Source organism: Sparus aurata, chromosome 7 (assembly GCF_900880675.1).
Source record: "Sparus aurata chromosome 7, fSpaAur1.1, whole genome shotgun sequence".
Lineage (NCBI taxonomy): Eukaryota > Metazoa > Chordata > Actinopteri > Spariformes > Sparidae > Sparus > Sparus aurata.
Window position 1 is genome coordinate 15,238,424 of NC_044193.1, and position 21,894 is coordinate 15,260,317.

The window sequence follows — 21,894 nt, forward strand, 5'->3', positions numbered from 1 at the left end:
GACGATGACGATGATGAAGAAGAAGAGGAGGTTTGTTTTTTTCTTGCTTTAATTCATTGAACCACCAAGTCCTTTTACTCTTGTGTAATTATTTTTGAACGTCCTGTGTCAGGAAGAGGAAGAAGAGGAGGAGGAGGAGGAGGAAGAAGAGGAAGAGGAGGAAGAAGAAGAGGAAGAGGAGGAAGAAGAGGAGGAAGAGGAGGAAGAGGAAGAAGAGGTGACAGAGCCTCCAAGCAATCAAACAGAAACATATTCCGGCTCCACGGAGTCTCCTCTCAGCGAGTGTCAGACTGCTGACATAGAGATCAGCTGTAGGGGCATCGGCCTGACTCACCTGCCCATCATCGACAACCTGCAGGCCACAAAGCTGGACATGGCAGGTGTGTGTGTGTGTGTGTGTGTGTGTGTGTGTGTTTGTGTCAGTGATGCTGTGGTAGATTACAAATCACAAAATTAACATGAACTGGTTTACCATTAAATCGGCTTATTTATTAAGTTTCTTAGAGACTCCGATTCGTACTTTGATGCTACAAACCATGTTTTTAGTTACCATTTCACCATTTTAGGATTATTCATGATTTGCTGTCACATTCACTTTGATATCTCATAATTATATTTTTGGAGAGAACATTTTAGGTCAAGATTGTGAATCATTTAATTGAGAAAAATGACCATATATTATTTAAATCAACATCCAAACAAAAGTTCCAGCATGACATAAGTGTAAATCAAGTGACATTCAAGGGAAGCCATTTATTCAGCCTAATCGCCAGAAACTTTACATTTCTTCAGGTTCAGTTTTCAGTTTCTATGTTGTGACAACTCTGCTTATGGTCTGGTTAGGTTTTGGCACAAAGATATGATTACCTGGTTCTGTCACCACTATCACAGCTGGAAATTGAAGTACTGACATTGTATGAGTGACACTTAATATAGAAATTATGATACGACACCTATGACATTTACACATTTCAACATATCCGTGGTTTACAGGCACTTACAGCAACATTATGTAACTTTATTTATCGTTTGTTAAATTTATCCTTCAAGAAAACAACATCAGACTCATCGCTCCGCAAGCTTTCTCTGGAGTGCCGAACCTGGACACATTGGACCTGAGCAAAAACAACCTGGATGATGAGGCTTTCAGTCAAAACCCCCTGTCTGTGAGTAACTCAGTCAGCAGCCAACACAAGTGTCGACACTTCTTCACTGTCAGTGTTTCAATAGTCCAGTTAAATACTCATCCCCAAGCACATCACACCTGGTTGTATTCTGCATGTTCATATCTTGTAAAGTAGTAAAGTACATCTAGCTTCTACGTTGGAGTTCAGCTGAAGGGCAGCTGTGCTTTTAAACACTCGGGTGTTACATGATGTATGTGCCGTGTGGTACAAGTTCACGAGGACACATATTGTATCATGTATCATCCAGTCATAAAACTGCAGCTCCAGACCTGAAGTACCACACCAGCCTCTGTAGCCGGCTCTGTTACTGTCCCTTTAATACTTGCGAGTGTCACGTGAAGTTGATCATATTTGCGATAAATAGTGTGTCATCATGTGACTTTTCTCCTGCAGAACTGGAGAAAAAGCAGGGGTTTCTAACCAAACTTGGCTGGAGTCAAATGGAATCAACAAATAGGAGAGGCAGAGCCCAAAGGAAAAGAAACAACAAACAGAAAGTTCTCTTGCATGGTGCCACATATTGGAACTATCTTCTTAAGCGTCACTCAGATTACTTAACCAGCTAGGCTCCTCACTCGCCTCAAAAATCTTTATGTTCTGCCAAAATGAGGGAAAACTCTTCCAGCTGAAGTACATTTTTGTTTTGATATTCTATTTTGAGTATTTAATCGAGTGGTTAATATCCACTTGAGGTTAGAATAGCATAATAATGAACACAGAAGACAAAAACAGAAAAAGAAGCTACAAAAAGTCAAGCTTGCTGCCTGCTGGAGGTCCAGATGTTATGACTGCAGCAGATGTTGCCTTATATTCCTGTAAGAGGTGGCGCTGACATTTCTTGACCTGTAGGTCCAAACTGCAGCCACTATTGTTTTCCTTTCCTTGGTCTGATATTGACCCGGAAAGCTCCCTCTTGTGGGGAATCTGCAGCCTGCTGAATATGAACGCGTGTGTGAGCTGCGAGCCAGTTTTATAGGTCACTTTGCATCTAATTACAACAAAAATCAGGCTGCATCCTGTATCATTACGGTAATAAAAGAGCGCTGAAGATTGCATTAACTAATCTTTTCCAAGAATACCCTCTGGTCTAACCTCTAAATGACCACATGCCAAACACAGATCCTGACCACACTGAGGCAGCGCACCACACTCTGACCAATCATTACACGTCACCATCGGCACACTCTCGCAGTATTGGCTGGACGGACCTGTTGGAGTACAGCTGCAGCCAATGATGTGGAGAATAAAAGGAAATTATATTTAGAGGAAGATTTTTCTTCGATTTTTTTTCTCCTCACATCCCAGTAATGACAGAGGACTGATGGACTGGCGCGAGGGACACTGCGAAAGACTCAGTCCACTGCTTTTACTTGACACACACCAACCACAGCAGCTTTCACTGGGGAGCCACACAGAGTGGCTTTACTAAAAATACGACATGATAGACGACATGGAAGAGATGCTCGGATTTTAAATTCTCTCAGTTGGTTTATTTCTGTGAACTCTGTGACTGTGTCCTGCTTGGCAAGTCTGGATGGAAAATTATGGATCTGGAGACTAGCATCCATTTTGTCTGTTTTATGCCTCTGTTTTTACTGCGTGTCACGTAGAGCTTGACCTCTCTGAAGAAGCTGAACCTCGATGACAACCAGCTCACCAGGATCCCAGCGCTGCCGCCGTCTCTGGAGGAGCTCAAGATGAACAGCAACAAGCTCAGTGCACTCACCCTTCACTGTTTCACCGGTAGGACGTCTGTCTGTGCACGTGGAAGAGGAACAGCCACTCTTGTTATAATAATGATAATATTATTTTTGCATGCCCCCCTAGGTTTGACAAACCTGTTGAATCTGGAGCTGGAGGAGAATCTTCTCCACGAGGGAAGTGTGTCACCACAAGCCTTCAGACCACTAGAGAGGCTTGTGGAGCTCCAGCTGGACAAGAACCACTTCCGTTCCATCCCACTGGGCCTTCCTCCCTCTCTTCAGGTGCACTGGTATCAATTTACTGAATCCTGTAGGAAAAATCCCCCTCCTTAAAGGGCAACTCCCCTTTTTACACATTAGAGTGTGTTTACAGCTCTTGGGGAGTACTACTGCATATAGCCTTTTTTGGCTCGAGAGGAAGGTGCATATGATTTGATGAATTGTGATGCCACTCTGTGGATACGTTGAATTGTGGGTAATGTAGGCTCCAGGTTTGGAAAAGAAAGAAGAATGTGACGACTCTGGTTCTGCCACATCAATTTAATCATGTGTCCACAACGAGTGTGCCCACATTACCCACAATGCAACTTAACCACTGAGTGACATCACTCCTCTGGAGCTTCATCTGGAGCCACAAAAGGCTTTGTATTACTTTTTTTCAACACATGCAGCGGTACTCCCCAAGACCTCTAAACAAACTTAAATGTGTTAAATTGGTGGACTTACCCTTTAAGGACTGTAGCACCTAATGATGTAATCATTTCCTGAAATTGTAACAAGATTTACACTGACCTTGAACACAAATGTAATAAAACCTCACAATGCAATTACTGTAATGTATTACACCATTAAATTTTTTGGAATGTATTACATTTTCATTGGGTAGTTTTATATATATTTTTTTTCATTTTAACAGATAATGTGTAACAAGTTCAGTGTTTAGTTCAGTGTCCTACATTTCGTGTTTGTAATATCAGGAAGTTCTATACTTTGGGCTTGAAATGCAAGTTTGAGTCCCTAAGTTCACTTCAGACAGCCAGACACCAATGGCGGCCTTAGCCTGAATGACACCCTGAGCGAAACCATTTCTTTATTCTTGTCACACAGTTCATTTATGACCTGTAACCAGCGGCGGGCCTAGCTTGACTGACGCCCTGAGTGAAAGTCCCCCGCCCCCTTCCCCTTCTTCCATAACCTCTGTATGTGAGTCTTTCTCAGCAGCAAGCAGATGCGCCTTTTCTAGAAACAATGGGCGCCCAGCCGCCTACTCCCCACAGGGCAACATGACAATATTGACTAGGCGTGTAAATGAGCAATACAAAAACTGGGTGAAATGAATGCCGCCCCACAACAAATGCCGCCCCACAACAAATGCAGCCCCTGTTGCCAATATGAGGAACCGCCCCTACGAGACGCTGACATCAGGAAATGAACAATGCCACCAGGATGCCCTAAATCAGATATCCCTGTCTGTTTGTGTCCTTCTTTTTAGGACCTCGAGATGAATGAAAATCTGATTGAAGAGGCGACAGAGGAGGCACTGAGGGGCTGCGTTCATTTGAGAGTGCTGGACCTGAGTCACAACCTGCTGCATGAGCACAGCATCGGCAAGCAAGCCTGGACCCGTCTCAAGTACGTCCATCGATTCGTCCATTAATCCATCCAGAGCTGTGGATTTCAAGAATAATGTTCTGCAGTTCCCCTGTCAGCCACAAGAGGGTAGACTGGTTTCATTTGGGATCCTGAGCCCTTTTGTTATCCTATCAGTTAATGTTTGAGGCACTTAAAAGATTTAAGATGTTCTGATTGCTGCAGTTGGCTGGTCATTATGGTCCCCCTGGGCTGAGTTCTTTTTAACAGCACTGTCCACCACGGGAAAGATTGGAACTGCACTCTCCACACATCATCACACAACAAAGACAGATAGAAATGGATGACTCATAACACACAACACCCTACAAGTCCCTTGGCGGGTCACCCTTTTTAGGGCTGCCGCGGCTGTGTAGCCCTTCTACACCTCAGGGTCCCGTTACCTGCGTCCAGAGGCTTATACATCACCTATCCTCAGTATCAGTGGATGAGGCAGATGCTCTCATTCACACACAGAAACGCACATCACACACGATCCAGACCAGGACTTTAATCTCCTTTATCATGTCTGTGCCTTTTCGTGACAAGTCTGACCGATGAACACAAACACAGACGCATTCTTCTCCTGTTTTCCTCTTCTTTATTTCGCTCTGTCTCCGTCTCACACACACACACACACACACACACACACACACACACACACACACACACACACAAACACACACACATTGCGCCCATACATACATATCTTAGAAGTTCTGACAGCTGACCTTGTGTACTTAGATGAGCAGCGGTGTGTGGGAGAGCCTGAGGGCAACTGTGTGCCTGCATGGGTGTGTTTGTGCATATATGTCTCAATGTGTGTGTGTGTGTGTGTGTGTGTGCGTGCGCGTGTGTGTTGTTTAAATATAGTGAATTCCAGTGGGTTTTTTTCTCTGCTCCCTGGGATCCTTGTGAACCACTGGTGGGAGCTTCAGGGAAAACTGAGGAAAAGAAAATGCTCAAGAGAGAAAGAACGATAGAAAGACAAGAAAGTGCTATTAGAGAAACTTTGTGTGACTGAATGATGACATTAGAGAGGAGACAAAAAAATCTGAAATATAGTCAAGGTAAAAGTGATTGCGGTTATTTACAATTATCTTGTAATCACAGATTGAAGAACTGTAAAAAGAAAAAAAAAAGAAAGAAAGAAAAGAAACTAAAACTGGTGAGAGTGACAGAGAGATGAAGGAAGAGTTTGAGTGGAGCTGAAATGGAAGAAACTCAACCGGGCTGCTCTCTGAGCCTTCGTTTGACATCCTGACCTCATTAGTGGCGAGAGCAGCGGTCCCCTCCTTGGCACTGCAGGCTTATTAACCGGCCCTAAAGCTTCCTCCGGCACCGTGTAGACTACAGAGTGTGAACAAATTCTGCTGGACCTGGACTCCACCAGCACAGCAGGAGATGATACCTTAAAGTTCATTAGCGAGACCCCGAGCGGTGTGAACCAAGACTCCTCCCCGTAGTTGTATTAGATATCATCCTGCAGACCTTTAATGACTAAACCCACGTTGAACTTCTTGTGGAGATATGTATTCATCGTGTGGCCCTGTAGAGTGGAGAAACAGCCAGAGGAAAAAAAAAAAAAGGAAGAAACAGAATGAAAAGTAAATTGGTTAATGATAAAATAAACTGCAGAGTGCTGGTTCTGGTTGGTGGAGCGCCTCTGTTCCATGTCACAGAGTCAGTGTTATTGTTACCGCCTGCTGTGGTTCAGCGATTGGAGGCTACCGTGGAGGATACTGGAACCTGGGAGTGTAGTTTGGCCCACTGCCACCATCTTACCTCATTATCTACCTTGTTTTTATATCTCCTCTGTGGCCAGTACTCGGCACTGTGTTTTTCTGTATGTTTTGATGCATGTATTACAACCTAATATTTTAAAGGTAGTTAGATTTTTGTTTCCCATGTCCCATTTTTCTTTTATACCCAAGAAATATATCTCAGATACGTCTTTAGTTTCTCTTCCTCTAGCTGTATTTACAATATAGGTTCACTTGTAAACAAGCACTTTAAAAGTGGCTTTGCTTAAAGAAATCAAGGAAACTGATCACTTCAAAATGACCAAGTAAAGTGAACTAACAATTTTGAGTAGTTAAATAGAATAGAATAGATATTTATTGTCAAAGTTTCAGAAAAAACTAAACTTTTTAGCTTAAATTTAAAAGTCTACTTCACTTGGTTATTTCTGAGGAAGTGGTTTCCTGACTTTTTTCAAGTAAAGTCAACTTTTAAAATGAACGATGTTAAGAACATATTTAACTAGCAGAGGTGGAAAGGAAATAAATCATATTACATCAGTGCTATATTTAAGAACAGTATGGTTTTTAGGTTCTTGCATTTCACTTGAGTATTGCCGTTAAATTATACTTTGTACACTGTAAATATTACAAGTTACTTTAAAAAAGTACGACTTCACTTGGAAATTTTGAGGTACTCGGTTTCCTCAGTTCTTTTTAAAGTAAAGTCAAAATTTAGGGTGTTTACGCTTTAGCTTTGGCTGCTTTGTTATATTAAGCTTTTACCTACAACGATAAACTTGTTTAAACTAAACTATAATGTTTAGAAAAAGATGAAATATGATGCAGTGCATAGTGGGAGGTAACTAAGTACATCTACTCAACAACATTTATTTGACAAGTTAAGTTGCCAAAGCTGTGAGGCGCCTGAACTTACCCTCAACATTCCTCCGTGAATAGTTTATTCTTCTGACATGATTATTATTTATAAATCAGTCTATGTAGTTTTGTTTCTTGTGTGTGTGTAACTTTGAGATTTACAAGCAGAGATGTCTTTACACAATCTTATATTGCAAAAGGACAATTAAACTGATCTTGAAGTCGAATTTTATACTATGAAGATGAAGCTACTCAGAAGTATTTGAACTAATTCAAATGAGCCCCACTTTTACCAGCTACAACATCAGCAACTTCAAGCCAATAATATGATATATATATTATTCTGAAGTAGATTATTCTGCCATATTAATTAAAAAAAAGTTTTTGGGGGGCCTTTTATCAACTTTACAGTCATTATGTAAAGTAGTTAAAATCAGACCCATAATAACATACTGTATATCATGATCATGACATATTCTGCATAAGAATCCTTTGATACTTTCGGTACATTTGTCTGATAATACGTCTGTGCTGATAACTTTTCTCCGCGGGGGTTAAACTTGCAATTTTTATCTTTTAACACACAGATGTAAAGAGATGTAAATCACACACAAATCGTTTGCAATCCCCTGCCGGCAGTCGATCCCGTCAGCTTAAATAACAATCCTACATGCCCCCAAATCATCCCTTTTTGTGGTCGATCAAAACTTAACAGTCTTCACATCAGTGCTGTTGGCCAGCAGAGCTGTCTCCAAAGCTCTCCATGTTCACTGAGACAACCAGAACATGTTTTCAATTAACCACTGCGGATTAAAGCTGCGTAAGCATCAATCCTTCCAAAAGTCCAGAATAATTGTGTGTCATGGGTAATATGTTCTCAATTCTAGCTTCATTTTCTGCCATTTATTTTTTTCAGATTTTTATTGGGAAAATGATTGTAATCAGGCCTTTCTGCATAAATTACCTAATACTACAGGGTATTCTGCAGTTTAACACAACAGCCTTGTAAACTGTTTTATCAGTTCAAAGATTATCCAGAGAAACTAGGTGAAACTAGAATGCATTAATTAACAAGTGTTGTCTTTCTTTATTTTGTGTTAGCAGTTTGTGTCCATCGAATGGTATTTTTTGCACATTCGGTTTGAATTAGTTGTGTCATTTTGACAGACAGGCTGTCGTTGGAGAGGATCTCTGCGTAAATCATCGCTGCTGGCTCAGACTGACCGAATGTGGGCACAGGTTCAGCAGTCATCGCACAAAAGATGTGTCTGTCGTGCTGCGTTGTGACATGTCCAAGCCTCGTGGGACTTGTTACGATGGCTCCTCCATCAAATCGGTTTCGTAAGAAGCTCGCTTAAATGGGAAAACAAGGACACACAAAGCGAACCAATTGCTCAAGATCACACAGACGTCAAGAGACTTTGATCAAGTTAGCTTTGACAAACACCTTTCATGTATGTATAGTCTGCCACACATGCATACAAATACTCATACTGCAGCAGGTGTAACTTATTTACTGCGTGTACCACTGTGGTAAATTGTCAAATTTATCGTGTCAGTTCTTACAAATGTGCCTCAATCTGTTTTCAACAGATTTGAAAAATGGTCTAAATTATTTCCAGATAGCTGCCTAATGAATTCAGTGCACACAGAAGCCTGCAACCAAATGTCAGGACTCGGCTGAAATCATGCCGTGCCACCAGCCATCCTTCACTCAGTTTTTCAAAGTCCAGTCTTGGTCTGTCTAGTCTGCATGAAGCAGGGCACTCTTCCTGACTACATTACCCTACCTTGGTTAGGTTCCCAAAGCCTGTGAGACAGCTTGAGTTTTGCTAGCACGGCAGGCCACTTGAGTGCTTCTGTATCTGCGAGTGTCAAGGAGAGCAAGACCAACCTCCTCGGCCTGCTGGTCCCCATTACAACCCAGCACACAGGACGAGCAAGGGCATCAGATCGATGACTCACGGACACATTTCAGACATAAGTTGTGTGTGTGATAAATTACTGTTGGTGAGAGAGTGCATGTGAGTGTATGGAGATCTATTAAGGAAATGGCTTGTTCAAACTCACATGTTTGTGCCCGTGAGCATGTTTATTTGCCTGTGTATGCTTCTTCCTCACATCATGTTGCACATGATCAGGGTTTGCGTATGTGTTGGTGTGAGCGTTTGTTTGTAGGTGCCAGTGAGTGGGAGTGCAGAGGGTGGAGGACTCTGAGAAGAGAGGACTGTGTGTCCCTCCGCTCATTAATACCATGTGGAGCTCTACGCAGCGGCGGACTGCTGCTGAGCTTCCTGGCAAAGACTTAGAATACAAATCAGCAGCAAACAACTGGTCTGAACTGGTCCTGCGAAACAGATAGAAGGATAAATATTTCAGGGGTTTAGATTTTGGAGCTGATACCGCATGTTTTATAGCAATCCGTAATGGCCACAATACATGTAAGTTAAACAAAAATGTCGGCTGAGTGTTCTGTGAGTGTTTGCCCGTGTGTTCTGAGTTAGATCTGTCACTGTGCTCCCTCCCCTCCGCCTCAACTTTGTTTTCAATAAAACATTTAATGGTTGTATTAATGTGATATTTTATTGCACCTCTGTTAAGCGGAGAGGCATGTAACCAACCTCAAGTTTCCTGGAGTTGACAGTGGACCTTGCTTTACAGAACTGAGGGGGGACGGACTCAGGCAAACCCAGACCTTACCTGTGATACCGAACAATGATATTCTTAATGCCTATCAACGGGTCAGATTCTGAGAATTACAACTACTTATATGACAGAGGTCTGAGGTTGAATTTAGGAGTCTCACAGCCTGCAGAAAGAATCTGCTCTGTAGTCTGGTGGAACGGCAGCGGATCAACAGGCTTATAATGTTACATTTTATGTCACAATTGCCTTGCTATTGAGCTATACATTGATGACTTAACATAACTAAGTGATGCTGATAACTTCAACAAAATCACTATTGCAGAGCAACCAAATCTGTTAGCTGTTGGCTTACCTGGAACCTGTGTTTGAACGGTAACATTACTAAAACAAACTTTGTTTCACAAAAAACATACCTGTATAAACATCTGTAATATTCCGCTGGCAGGGGGGCACTAAAACATACAGAAATTAAAATACGTTTTTTAGCTTTAATTTTACAACTAATTCAACGATATATTGTATATCTTTCTTCTGCTCACGTTCAAAAAAGACTCAAAAAAGATCTAGACCTTTAAGAAAGAAGGTGGTGGTGCTCATACAGCTTTTGTCCACTTTGGCCACTAGAATCTACTTTAGATGCTTCAAGGTACCAACGTTTTGATTTATTTTGTGATTTTAACCCCACTTCTCATCGTTACACATCATCTATCTCATAGAAATCCTAACCCTTAACCCTAAACCCCACAAAAACACCAATGATTAATGTCTCCCGGGAGCTGTAAAGTTCAAGGGAGGAGAGTTAATGCGGAGGCCGTACTGTAAGTCACCTTTACGAGTAGCAGAAGTGCTGAGGCACTGAACATCAGTCAAACCACCGCCAGATCAAGTGCCTCCTCCATCCATAACCCTTCACTCTCTCTCTCCTCATTGGTCTCCATTGCACTTGACTGTGTGGTCATTGGCTGGTCACCTTAGGGTGGTCTGGGCCCATTGGCTGTTCTCTGTGGTCTATGGATGCTAGAAAACAGGAAATGAGGTTCCTCTCCTGCTGTGAGCTGTGCTGTAAACTCACAACAGCTGTGCAGGATCTTCCAAGGAAAACACTGAGCCCCTGTACTACATCTTTGCCTCAGACCCCTGAAATCTGGTCCCCCCTCCTCTATGGCTGTTCATTCTCTTTTCTGCAAACCACACATTTTCATTCCCCTTATCTGCCAGTCGGTCACAAATCCCCCCTCAAACTGCCATGCTCTCTTGCATTGTGTCTTGCCCCCCAGGCCCCATTATATCCTCCCCTGCTGCTCCCCACAATCCCCCCACAGCCTAGCCTCCTGCTCTGCACTGCTGACTCCCCAACAGCGCTACGCAGGAGTCCAGTAACTATAAAACATGAGGCCTGCAGTTTAAAGCCTTGGATTTAGAGAGGAAGTAGGCATCCATTATTATACTTGGGTGTCAGTTTTAAAGAAATTGAATTTTCGAGCTGATTATGCTAAATTAAAAGTCAAGGGACCACCAAAGTCAGTAGGATTAATTCCCTTGGGGCCATGAATGTCTGTAGAGGCAATCTATCTAATAGTTGTTGAGATATTAAAGTCTGGACCAAAGTTAGGAACCGTCCAACAGACTTAAATTGCAACTAGAATTGCTGAAAACATCTGAGAGTAGACTTTTAATTTGAACCTCCTCCTCTGTCTGTTTCCTCTCAGGTCCCTGGAAGCCTTGGACTTGTCCTACAACCAGTTCATCTCCATGCCGCTCTACCTGCCTCGCCATCTCCGTAAACTGACCCTCCAACACAACAACATCAGTCACATCCCCTCCTTCGTGTTCCGTCACGTGCGGCCCGGCCTGCAGACCCTCCAGCTATCCCACAATGCCTTGAGCAATGAGGGACTTGAGCGGTTCTCTTTCGTTGGAACGTACCGTTCACTACATGAGCTCCTGCTGGACAACAATCATCTGAGGGACGTCCCGCGCTGCGTTCGACAGTTTAAGAACCTGAAGGTGCTGCGACTGGATAACAACCAGATCAGGTAGAGTCTCGCTTCCTGGGAAGTCAGTTTTTCAGAGTGACTTTCATAATGCAGGGATAATCTAATGTAAGCATGTTAACATGCTCATAATGACAATGCTTATATGCTGATGTACAGCAGGTACCATGTTTACCATCATGATGCTGCATGTTCATATTTTGTAATGGGCAAAAATTCAAGTCCTTTGAAGCAAGTCTTCCTGCAGTTATTTTGGGTTAACAAGACCACTTTCAATGGTCAACGAGTCATAAAAGAGGCTTAAAAGGTTTGTTCACTTTGCCCCATAAAAAGGTTTAAAAATTCTTTTATAAACACTTTTACAGCTAAATCCAGAGTTCTGCGTCATGACGCTGTCGGCTCATTCCACCAGAGCGGTTGAAGAAATGCGAGTTCAATGTCCGATCTTTAAATAACCTCAATTTTATTGGCATTCCTGTGCATTTAGCCTGATATACCTTTCTCCACTGCTTAGAAGAAGTTTGTCTGCAAATGCACCGAGTCGTTTGAAACTGTCATGAATCTGAATCTCAACTCTGCGCTCGCGTCAGTGCAACCTAACAATTCGCTGATATGTTTCCCAGTTTGGTCGTGATAAAGCACATGATTGGCTTTTGGGGGGGAAGAGGCGGGATAAGTGCCATCCCACTGCCATCTCTCAAATTTGGCCATCTTGAACCAAATTTCATGGTGGAGAATACACATTGTTGTGTGTCTAAAGCGTTTGCATGTTGTGTTTGCAGGGTGTTGAGGAAGTGGGGAGTGTGCCACCCTCGTAATTCTGGCTCCACCTTGGCTTCGCTCCGCTTGGAAAACAATCTGCTGGAGGTGGAGAGGATTCCTCCAGATGCCTTCACCTGTCTCTCTGATGCTCAGGGACTGGTCCTCTATCCACAGCAGGAACACAACTCGTACAACCAATAGTCAAACACGAAAAAGACATGTACACACAATATACGCATGTGCATCATTTTTCATGATGACAGCCTCACGGGAAAAAAAAAAGCATTATCATGTAGTCGGCTTAGTGAGTCATTATCTCACTAGTATTTGATCATCTCCAAACCCATCATTTTCTCTCACATCTTGTTTTTGAGAACAATGACTCTAATGTTTTTATATGTATTAAATCAATTTGTAATTTACACTGTAATGGAGCTAATGTTTTGATTCTGGTGGATGTGTGAAAGGATTAGGATCCAGATCTGCTTGAAACATTGGTTCTAATCCGTCTTTTCATTAAAGTAATTTGTTTGAGAAAAAAAGAAGACTGAAATGGATTAAATCATGTTTCTCGTCTACGTCTGGGGGCAGCAGGAGGAGTCTTTGAGCAGAATCAAAGTCGGGGGTGGGGGGGTTGTTTAAATGTGACGGGGTGGGGTGGGGTGGGGGTCATGAAGCAGTCAGATCTTTTGGCTGCAGCATGGGGTTCCCTGAGAGAAAGCGAACATGTCTGGTGACATAGTGTGAACCTGAGGGGCCCATTAGGAAAGAAAATATAAACATCACGCAGGTTTCCCTATTACCAGATGAGTTCCAACATAAACATCCACCACCAGCCGCTCAGTAAAAACACATAGAGTCACTCTGACTGTGACGGGGGCCTCAGCGAAGGGCCTCGAATACATGTAAGGGTGACGTCAGCCACTGTAGGATTATGTACGGTGATCGGGGTGCAAGTATGTGTGCGTGAGAGGAGCGGGCCAGACAATTATTTGGGTTAGCAGGAGGGAACATGTTAGCGCGGAGTGGAGCTGAGGGGACAAACAACAATCCGACTTTTTAACACACAATACGGCGATTGTTCTGAGAAAGCATCTAAGCTGATCGGTGAAAGCCGAGAAGAGCAGCAGTTCACGTGTAGCCGAGTCCAATAAGATGTGGCTGAAGAAGAAAGAGGGGAGAGGAGATTTGAAACAGAGGAGGGAGGAAGGCAGGCAATTTTGCGTTTAGAGCCATTTTCCTGTTTGAGAGCTGAAGCCGCCGGAGCTCTGGTGTCCTGCCAACCTCATTGACATAGTGACTTCCCAGAGCTTGATCTTCTTCTTGCTTTCTCCCCTCTGTGAATCTATCGCCGCTACCATCTCACCATCCGTCTTCTCCTGTTTGTCCCTTCTCCCTATGCCCCTTTTCACCCCCACCCCCCCGTACAGCTCGATACAACATACACTAACAATGCACCATTCTCCCGTCTCAACATATCTGTGATCTCGAGCCCCCCCTCGGAGATGCTTTGAGCTCTGTGGCGACATGAATGGGAGCCTTGTCCGCAACATTTCAAGGCCAGGTAGCAGTTTTGAGGAAAACATAACAGAGCAAGAGGAAAAAAAGCACACACCTTGCCGCACTCTCCTCTCATCCAGTATTATTACCTATATATTGGCTGTAGCTAAGGGGGTAGAGCGGGTCGTCTCAGATCAATCAGTCAACTTTATTCAAACCGGAGAGATCATCAAAACAAATGAAAGGAAGTACTATAACAAGGAAAAATGCTGACCAAGTAAAAGCAAAGAAGGAAAAAACCCCACTGTAAAAAGACATTTAGTTACATCATTTGCAGTTAAGCCGAATAAGTTAATAGGTGAAATAACTATCTAACCTCATCTATTTAATAATAACAGTTGGAGGACATATAAAAGTACAGTAATGTTAAATGGTTACGTTTGAAATTATGTAGAATTATGTAAAGTCGTGATGTAATATAGGCACCCTATAGGGCACTTGCCAGTGTTTTTTCAAACATGGGGGCACCAGCAAGCCCGGATCCCGAACCGGGCCGTCTGGGCCGCGGCCCGGGGGCCTCGAGCTACCAGAGGCCTCCGTCACTTAGTGTTTTTTTTTTTTTTTCTTTTGAGTAGACCTTATTAAGTGTGTGATGAATGACAACGTTATATCCTACCGGATTTAATTGCAAATAAAAATATGACTGATTGTTTGTTTTACTGTCTGTGTCTGGGCGATGATGGAGGAAAGGAAAAACATGGGAAAAAAATTAAAGCGGTGGGTTAGGGTTGGGCCACTAAATTAAAAGCAAAACAGGAGAGGGATAAAAGACATTCGCAACTCCGGCAGGGCATTCCGAACATCTCAAGCTTTTTCACCGCATCTAACTTTAACCAGTAGCGTAACATCATGATGATAGGGTGGGCCGATCAATAATGGGCCGATGGACGGCCATTTATTTATTTATTTATTTATTTATTTATTCTGCGCCTAGACGTTTCTCTATCGACCCCAAGAGAGTGAGAGATTGGCGAAAAAATCAAACGGAGCTGTCCGAGGAGGACAGCAGCAGGGCCAGGCTGCCTGCTGGAGGGAGGAAGAAGGCTAGCGAGGAGCCTGAGATAATATGCGGGAATGAGTTATCAGCAAACGGGCACGTCACGAGAGAGTGTCCCGCAAAACGATCAGGGCGACGGAGAAACAAATGTCAGCCACCGTGAGTGACAGCAGAGATGAGGAGTTTGCAGTGAGTGCTGGTTGGCTGAATCGTTTCCTCCGCTGCAACAACTTCACCTGCAGAAGACAAGTATTGCCCAGAAGGATGCCAGAGAATTCACCGAGAAGCTGGAGAAGTTTGTGACATTTTCATCCCGGATTTTTGAGAGGAAGGAATTAAACGTCTGTCCCAAATAAACGCCTGGTCTGTTAAGTGATTGAAACAAATAAACGCCCCGGCTATTGTTTGGTACTTTACGGTATGATAACTCTCCCGGCCGGGGAGAGAGACACATCACAGTGCTCAGCTGCAGACACATCAGAGAGGTGACGAGAAGCGACTCATCATGACTGACAGGCATCAAAGCCACTCAGCGTTACCTTACTGACCCAACCCCAGATATTTCATTCACAAAAACAGGGCCTGCGGCAATTCTGAACAGCTGTTTTTTTTTTTCCTCTTTTTTTCCTTCCTTCATGGGCCCCTGACGACGTCTGGGCCTCGGTGCAGCTGCAGCGCCGATACTTACGCCACTGACTTTAACGGCATCAGTGTCAGTGAAGAGCAGGACCGCTACCCGGCAGATGCCTCCACTTCACCAGCTCATCCACAGCGGGGTGCCTCGCCCTCGACTGAGACAGTGTGACAGTCCCCTGTTCATTGGCGGCCCCACCCGCATCTTTGACCAGCCTGGACGGCCCGCCTGACGGCCGTGGTGAGGCCAGTGATACCGCGGATGATCCCGTGACTGATGCTGCGGATGATGCCACGGATGACAGCAGGGACCTGCCAGTGACAACGCCGCTGGGACCGGCGGCCCCCGAAGCTGAAACGGAAATGCAGGAGTGGTGCGAGACGACTACGGATCCGGCATTGTGGAAAGACACAAGCAGCGATACGATAAAGATCATTCTTATTCAGAGAGGCGCTGCAGAATTACATTATTGCAGGTCTACCTACCCAGCTTCTGCCAGGGACAGAACTATTGGAGGTAAAAATAATAATAGCCGACACACATACACTGCATGTGCTGAGAGTTGTGTTGAATTAATCAGTGTGAATTCTGTTTAAGTACAGGAGTTTCCAACAACTACTATCCACACTTGCGCAATAGTAAAGTAGTTGTCTGTTGTGTTAGTGCACATACAAGTGTGTGTGTGTGTGTGTGCGCGCGCGCATGTGTAAGGGCCTCTAAGAATCTGGCCCAAGGGCCTCTGAATTCTTAATCCAGCCTTGGGCACCAGGGGGGCGATCCCACCGCCCCCTCGGGTCCACCAGTGCATTGTCGTCTGCTGCTTTACACCAAATCCTACTGCAACAAACATTCCACGGAGGAATAAAGCGACTAAACTCAATATTTAATGTGAGCTGATGCAAGTGGGAGCAATTCGGTGTTTGGGAGCATGAGCTCTTTAATTTGCTAATCTGCCCGTGCAAAGACACAAAAGTATATCACTTAGACTAATGAACATAATTAAAATGATAAAACGTCGGGTCGCGCTCGCTCGGTGTGTGAAGTGGTAATTTGCCGGCTGCTGTGCACTTGCTGGGTTGACTAGCTGGCTCCAGGTATGAGTTTTCAACAGCGAGCGGCTTTTTTTTTCCTGTGGCTCCAAATGAAGAACAGAAGGTCGCCTGCAGATGCCAGAGTCACAAAAGCGGGAGGGAGGGAGGGAGGAGGAGATGGACGGTTAATAAGAGAGAGAGGATGAATGGGTTGTCAAGAGGCAAGCAGATGACAAAGTTAACACGGTTATGACAACAGAGAACATGCAGGGCCTGAAAGTGTGACGCGAACACACACACACACGCACACACACACACACACACATATTTATACTCTTCACTCTCTTCAGCCTGGGCATGTAATCACATGTTAAGATTTCTGCTCTCAATCTTGTGCATGTGGTGCAGTCTCCATAATTGTACAGTCATTTTTACAAACAGCACATTACTGTCTAAGAAACTACACATTCGCATTTATACTGCAGTTCCTACACGTACATGCAGAGTCGAAAGCTGTGCACAAAAAAGACAACCCGACTGCATCAGCCCTCTTTTGTGCAGTTTCCCATCTTTGTTGCACAGATGGATGCTCCGGCTTTTGATCTCAAAATCCTCCGACCTAACCACCCCCACGGCTCATCACATGAGGCTTTTTCACATTTGACGGGCTTGCCCCTTCGACGCCGTCCATCACGCAAATGCGTGACGCCGCCAAACTGTTTAGACCTGCGTCGCATCACAACTGACAGATGTTTCGCATCCCGTTGAGCTCGGGCCGGAGTCTGTTTGTGAGGGGTCGACCGGAGAGCGGTGTGGTGCTTTTTCTTCTCACATGCTCTGCCTGTTCTACCCGGCTACAGCAGCTTCCTGTGTTTGTTATTGGAGGAGTGGGGGAGTGCTGGCCGATAAAATAAAAACGCACCAGTACACAGGCGCAGAGAAAAAGCAGCTGAAGGCTTACTTTTTCCTGAGTTAGATTGGCATCAAATGCGGGTAAAGTGTGGCGAGGACATCGTGTCTCATCCCGCATGAGATTGGGTTCCAGTGTCAAGGGTCAACAATTTGGAAACAAAAATGTGCTTACTTAACCGATCGGCCATTAGCCCTAGTGTGATCCTTTTATAGCCAGCAACTTTAATGACGATGAAATAAACTTGCATTGGGCTGAAATCCAAAAACACTGAAACAACCGTTTGGTCAATATTATCTTTCTCTCTCTCTCTCTCTCTCTCTCTCGCTCTCTCTCTCTCTCTCTCACACACACACACACACACTAACTGCATGGCAGCACCTACGAGAGCTAGCTAACAAGTGGGTGTGCTAATCTCTGGAGACACGTTAGCTGAACACTCGTAGGACAAAAAAGAGTTTAATTTGGATGCCAAGCCCTCGAGCTACAGACCAACACCATAATCAACTGAACCACAGTGAAAGAGAGCGAGAGAGACGGGCAGACGGCAGAGGGAATAAGGAGTGAGAACCAGTGAGCGAGACTGAATCTACAAACTGAGAGAGAGAGGAAGCAGAGGGAGGAATGTTATCTGCAAAAGACCTTTATCAAAACCGTGTCCCCTGCCAACACCCCTACAGGGCATTGATCTGGTCTGCATGCCTTTTCCGCCACTGTGGTTACTGCACCCTCCGAGGGAAAAAAAAACAAGGCAGGAGTGTCTGCCTCCTCGTGTATTTGACATTGACGATGAGGGACGCGATTATGATTTCAAAATGCTACTGAAGCAGCCGAGCTCACGGATAACGTGTACTAGATAACAGATAACTGCAAACGTCTGTGTGAGGGCCGACTCCGCGCAGGGCCGGTGGAAGAGTTTCCAGATGGTGTGGCTTGCCAAACTCACTGCCTCTGCTCTGGGTGCTGGCAATACAGAACAGAAAATCAGAGAGAGGCAGTGAGAAAAAAAAACATTTCACCCTGCCAGAACAAAATTTAACAGAAAACTGCGAGAAGACTCAAAATCATACGTTTTACAAACACAGTGCTACAAATACTTTTTTTTTTTTTCTCCGCATGATTTCGGTGGAGCTGGGTGTGATCACAGTGTCCTATCAAAGTACTAATCAGAGAAAGATGTGTTACTCGACGTTTCTGAACTGTGACTCGGCAAACATATAAAAATAAAAAAACTGCAGAGAGGTATAATGTAGGGATGCATGATATTGATTTTTTGCAGCCAATGCCGATAATAACTTGCTTCTCAAGGCCGATGCTGATAAGATTATCAATTGTTTTTACATTTTTGAACTGAAAAAAGAAGTTCAACACCTGTAGTTTACGCACACCTGAGGGTAAGAAAGACTCAGACGTAGTGAGGAGAGACGGCAGCTCTAATAAGTTTCGTTGTGTTAAAACTCTCAGGACACATTGTTTGCCCTTTTCGTTCCTTCTTCTCTTTGTACATTGGCAGGTTGCGAACAAACTGTTAAGGTGCACACCTCTCCTGACTGTACCTTGTTGGAGGGGGCTCTATGTGACAGTCGGTTGCAATTTACATGCGCTGATTACTTTTTGATTGGCCAAATTTGAGTGGATTGTAATGTGACGTGAAACACGAGACCATCCCTGTCTCTCTCAGGTTGTCTATACAAGCCACTGGACGGTTTCTCGTAAGGCACAAACAGATACGTCTGTTTCAGACAATTTCTAACTCAGATTTAATTTCCGCCCAGTCTTATCCCAGCTGTTCTGTAGTAACTGTTTGTCTCTGTGCCTGGCAGACGAAACATCATACAGGTGTTTAAAACTTCTCACCCACTTGCAAAACCTCTTAAAGGGATAGCTCGGGTTTTTTGAAGTGGGGTCATATAAAGAACACATCTATAGTCGGTCTGTTCCCAACCGTAATCGCTGATCAGCGCAGCCTCAGTTTGGAGGAGCAGAGAGCCGCTCCAGCCCAGACGCTCAGCTTTGTACTGCAGTGAACGGAGTCCAGATGCAAAGTGAATTTTAACCACCTAAAACAAGGCCCATCTAAAAAGATCTATATCAGTTCAAGTGTACGTTGAAAAAAAAAAATTCACACCGCTTTACATCGCCATCAGACCGCCCTTTCTTTTGGCACTACATTTTCTCAACCGTAGAACCTCTGTATCCCTACGCATTAGCGCAACTGGGCCTCGCACTGTATTTCACTGCTCGCAGATCACCTGTTTGGGTCAGAGTTTCAGTGGTAGGGATATGGCTGGAGCGGCTCTCTACTCCTCCAGACTGTGGCTGTGCTGATTGGCAATTACGGTAGGGAACAGACTGACTATAGATATGTTGTTTATATGACCCCACTTCAAAAAACCCTTACTATCCCTTTAAAACTTGGGCCGATACAATGCCCCCCACGACCAGCAGAGGTATCGCTCGGTTCATCCGTGTCCGTAGAAGCTTCCAGAAAACAGAAATACGGGACGCAATGAACGCAGAGTTGTAGACAGAAGGCTGGCGCCATCTCAGTATGCATTTCTAACATTGAGCATAAATGTGGCATAAGAATATGCTTCTGGACTCAGGTTGGATTTTCCTTGACAGTCCAAAGGATGCAACTGTATACACGTTCTCGAGTGCCTCGCCGAGTCCGCTTACGTCTACCAACGACAGAAGCTCCAAAGAGCACTTTTAAGTCGATGAAAGCAATTTGGTTTGAATCATCATCTATAATTATCAGCTATAATTTCACCGATATGATAGCTATAATACACATTTTTCAATAGGGGGCCGATTGTCCAGCATAGAGTGGTGTATCGATGACATATTTTCGTAGGATAACGCGAAAGTTAGCATCGTTTTCCCCCCCTCGAGGAAAAAAAGCTTGTGGGATTTTTGATCGGATTTTGGATAAATGCCATAAATAAACTCTGTGGCGAGCACAAGGTCATGATACTTACAGGTTTTGTCCAGGAAGACGATCTTCACAGAGGAACACCAACTTTGTGATTTTCGAAATCACTAGAAGTAAAAAGCCAACGTTAGGTTATAAACAGAATACAGTGCAGTCACATGGTTTCAACGTAACCACCAGAAAGAGTCTTACTACACAATTACTCTACACATTTTCCATAGATTGATCACTACAAGCTGTAAAGTTCAAGTTCAAGAATAGTTTGTAACTGAAGTTGGCCTGTAAAGACAGACTCGTGAGTAGATGAGTCTTCGTGTTCGGTGTGAGGACGTTTAATGTTCCCGACTACCTCTATAGTCTCAGTTAGACACTTGTCAGCAGCACCCATTTTTAAGACACATAAGCGCTTCATAACCAAACTGTGGGACATTTGACGATGTATTTTGTGTCACAGAACAACCACGTACCTTATTTAAGGCATTTAACTGAAAACCAAATTGACTTTGAAACGAGGGAGCTGGAAGCGCAGAAATGCTAACGTATTTCTGGGTTGTAGGACACGTCACTAAACCGCTTTGTTTCCCCTAAAAATTTACAGGACGGCTGCATGAAGCTAAATTTACCCCACAAAACCCTCCCCGATACTGAGGTGATGCTGGGCAAAAAAAAAAAAAAAAAAGCATTTTAATACCACTGCAGGGAGACACATTTTTCCCGCTCTCGACTTTGAGCTTTTATCTGAGGGAACGACAACATTGTGGTTCCCCCCGCGGTGTCACCGTGGGCCAGTGTCGCAATTACACCGTCGTGAAGTCTGTCTGTGACAATACCATGTTTTACTTTGTGTGCTAAGTGGTAGTGCGAAAATTACAATGTCTTCTCTCAGCAGCGTCTTCTGAAGCAATTAATTACAGACCTCAGGCGCAAAAGTTCAAACACAGAGCACCGGCTCCGTCTCCCTGAACCTCCTGATGAGACACCACCATGATTTTTACCATGGGGGGAGGAGGGGGGATGTTTCATGTACTTAAAACAATCTCATTTTGTGGTTGCACACAGGTTAAAAAACAGCCATGCCATGAATATTTGCCTGATGCCACTTTATGAACTATCTTAAGACTGCCACTAACTTTATATAACTTTAACACTGTGCCAGCTGTTATAGCAGCACTGTACTCAGGCCTATCCTCCTCCTCCTCCTCCTCCCCCTCCTCCTCCTTCCTCCATCCAAAAAGGGGAGAAAGGAGGCTGGCTCGCTAACTTTATGGGCTTGACCCCCCCCACCCAG

General features: G+C 44.1%; 1 protein-coding gene across 1 annotated transcript; it reads left to right on the forward strand.

The window, feature by feature from the left end:
- The first annotated feature begins 192 nt into the window (after positions 1-192).
- LOC115584599 (extracellular matrix protein 2) lies at positions 193-13,073 on the forward strand. The gene is made up of 7 exons (XM_030422135.1): positions 193-380; positions 1,051-1,166; positions 2,798-2,930; positions 3,015-3,172; positions 4,383-4,522; positions 11,493-11,819; positions 12,560-13,073. Exons 1-7 carry the CDS (start codon positions 374-376, stop codon positions 12,738-12,740), a joined length of 1,062 nt encoding a protein of 353 aa, XP_030277995.1. The 5' UTR covers positions 193-373; the 3' UTR covers positions 12,741-13,073.
- Positions 13,074-21,894: the final 8,821 nt, after the last annotated feature.

Excerpts from the sequence above, each read along its gene's own strand:
- LOC115584599 (XM_030422135.1), top strand. Across the intron at positions 3,173-4,382 it reads GCCTTCCTCCCTCTCTTCAG|GACCTCGAGATGAATGAAAA; the intron begins GTGCACTGGTAT and ends CCTTCTTTTTAG. Across the intron at positions 4,523-11,492 it reads CAAGCCTGGACCCGTCTCAA|GTCCCTGGAAGCCTTGGACT; the intron begins GTACGTCCATCG and ends GTTTCCTCTCAG.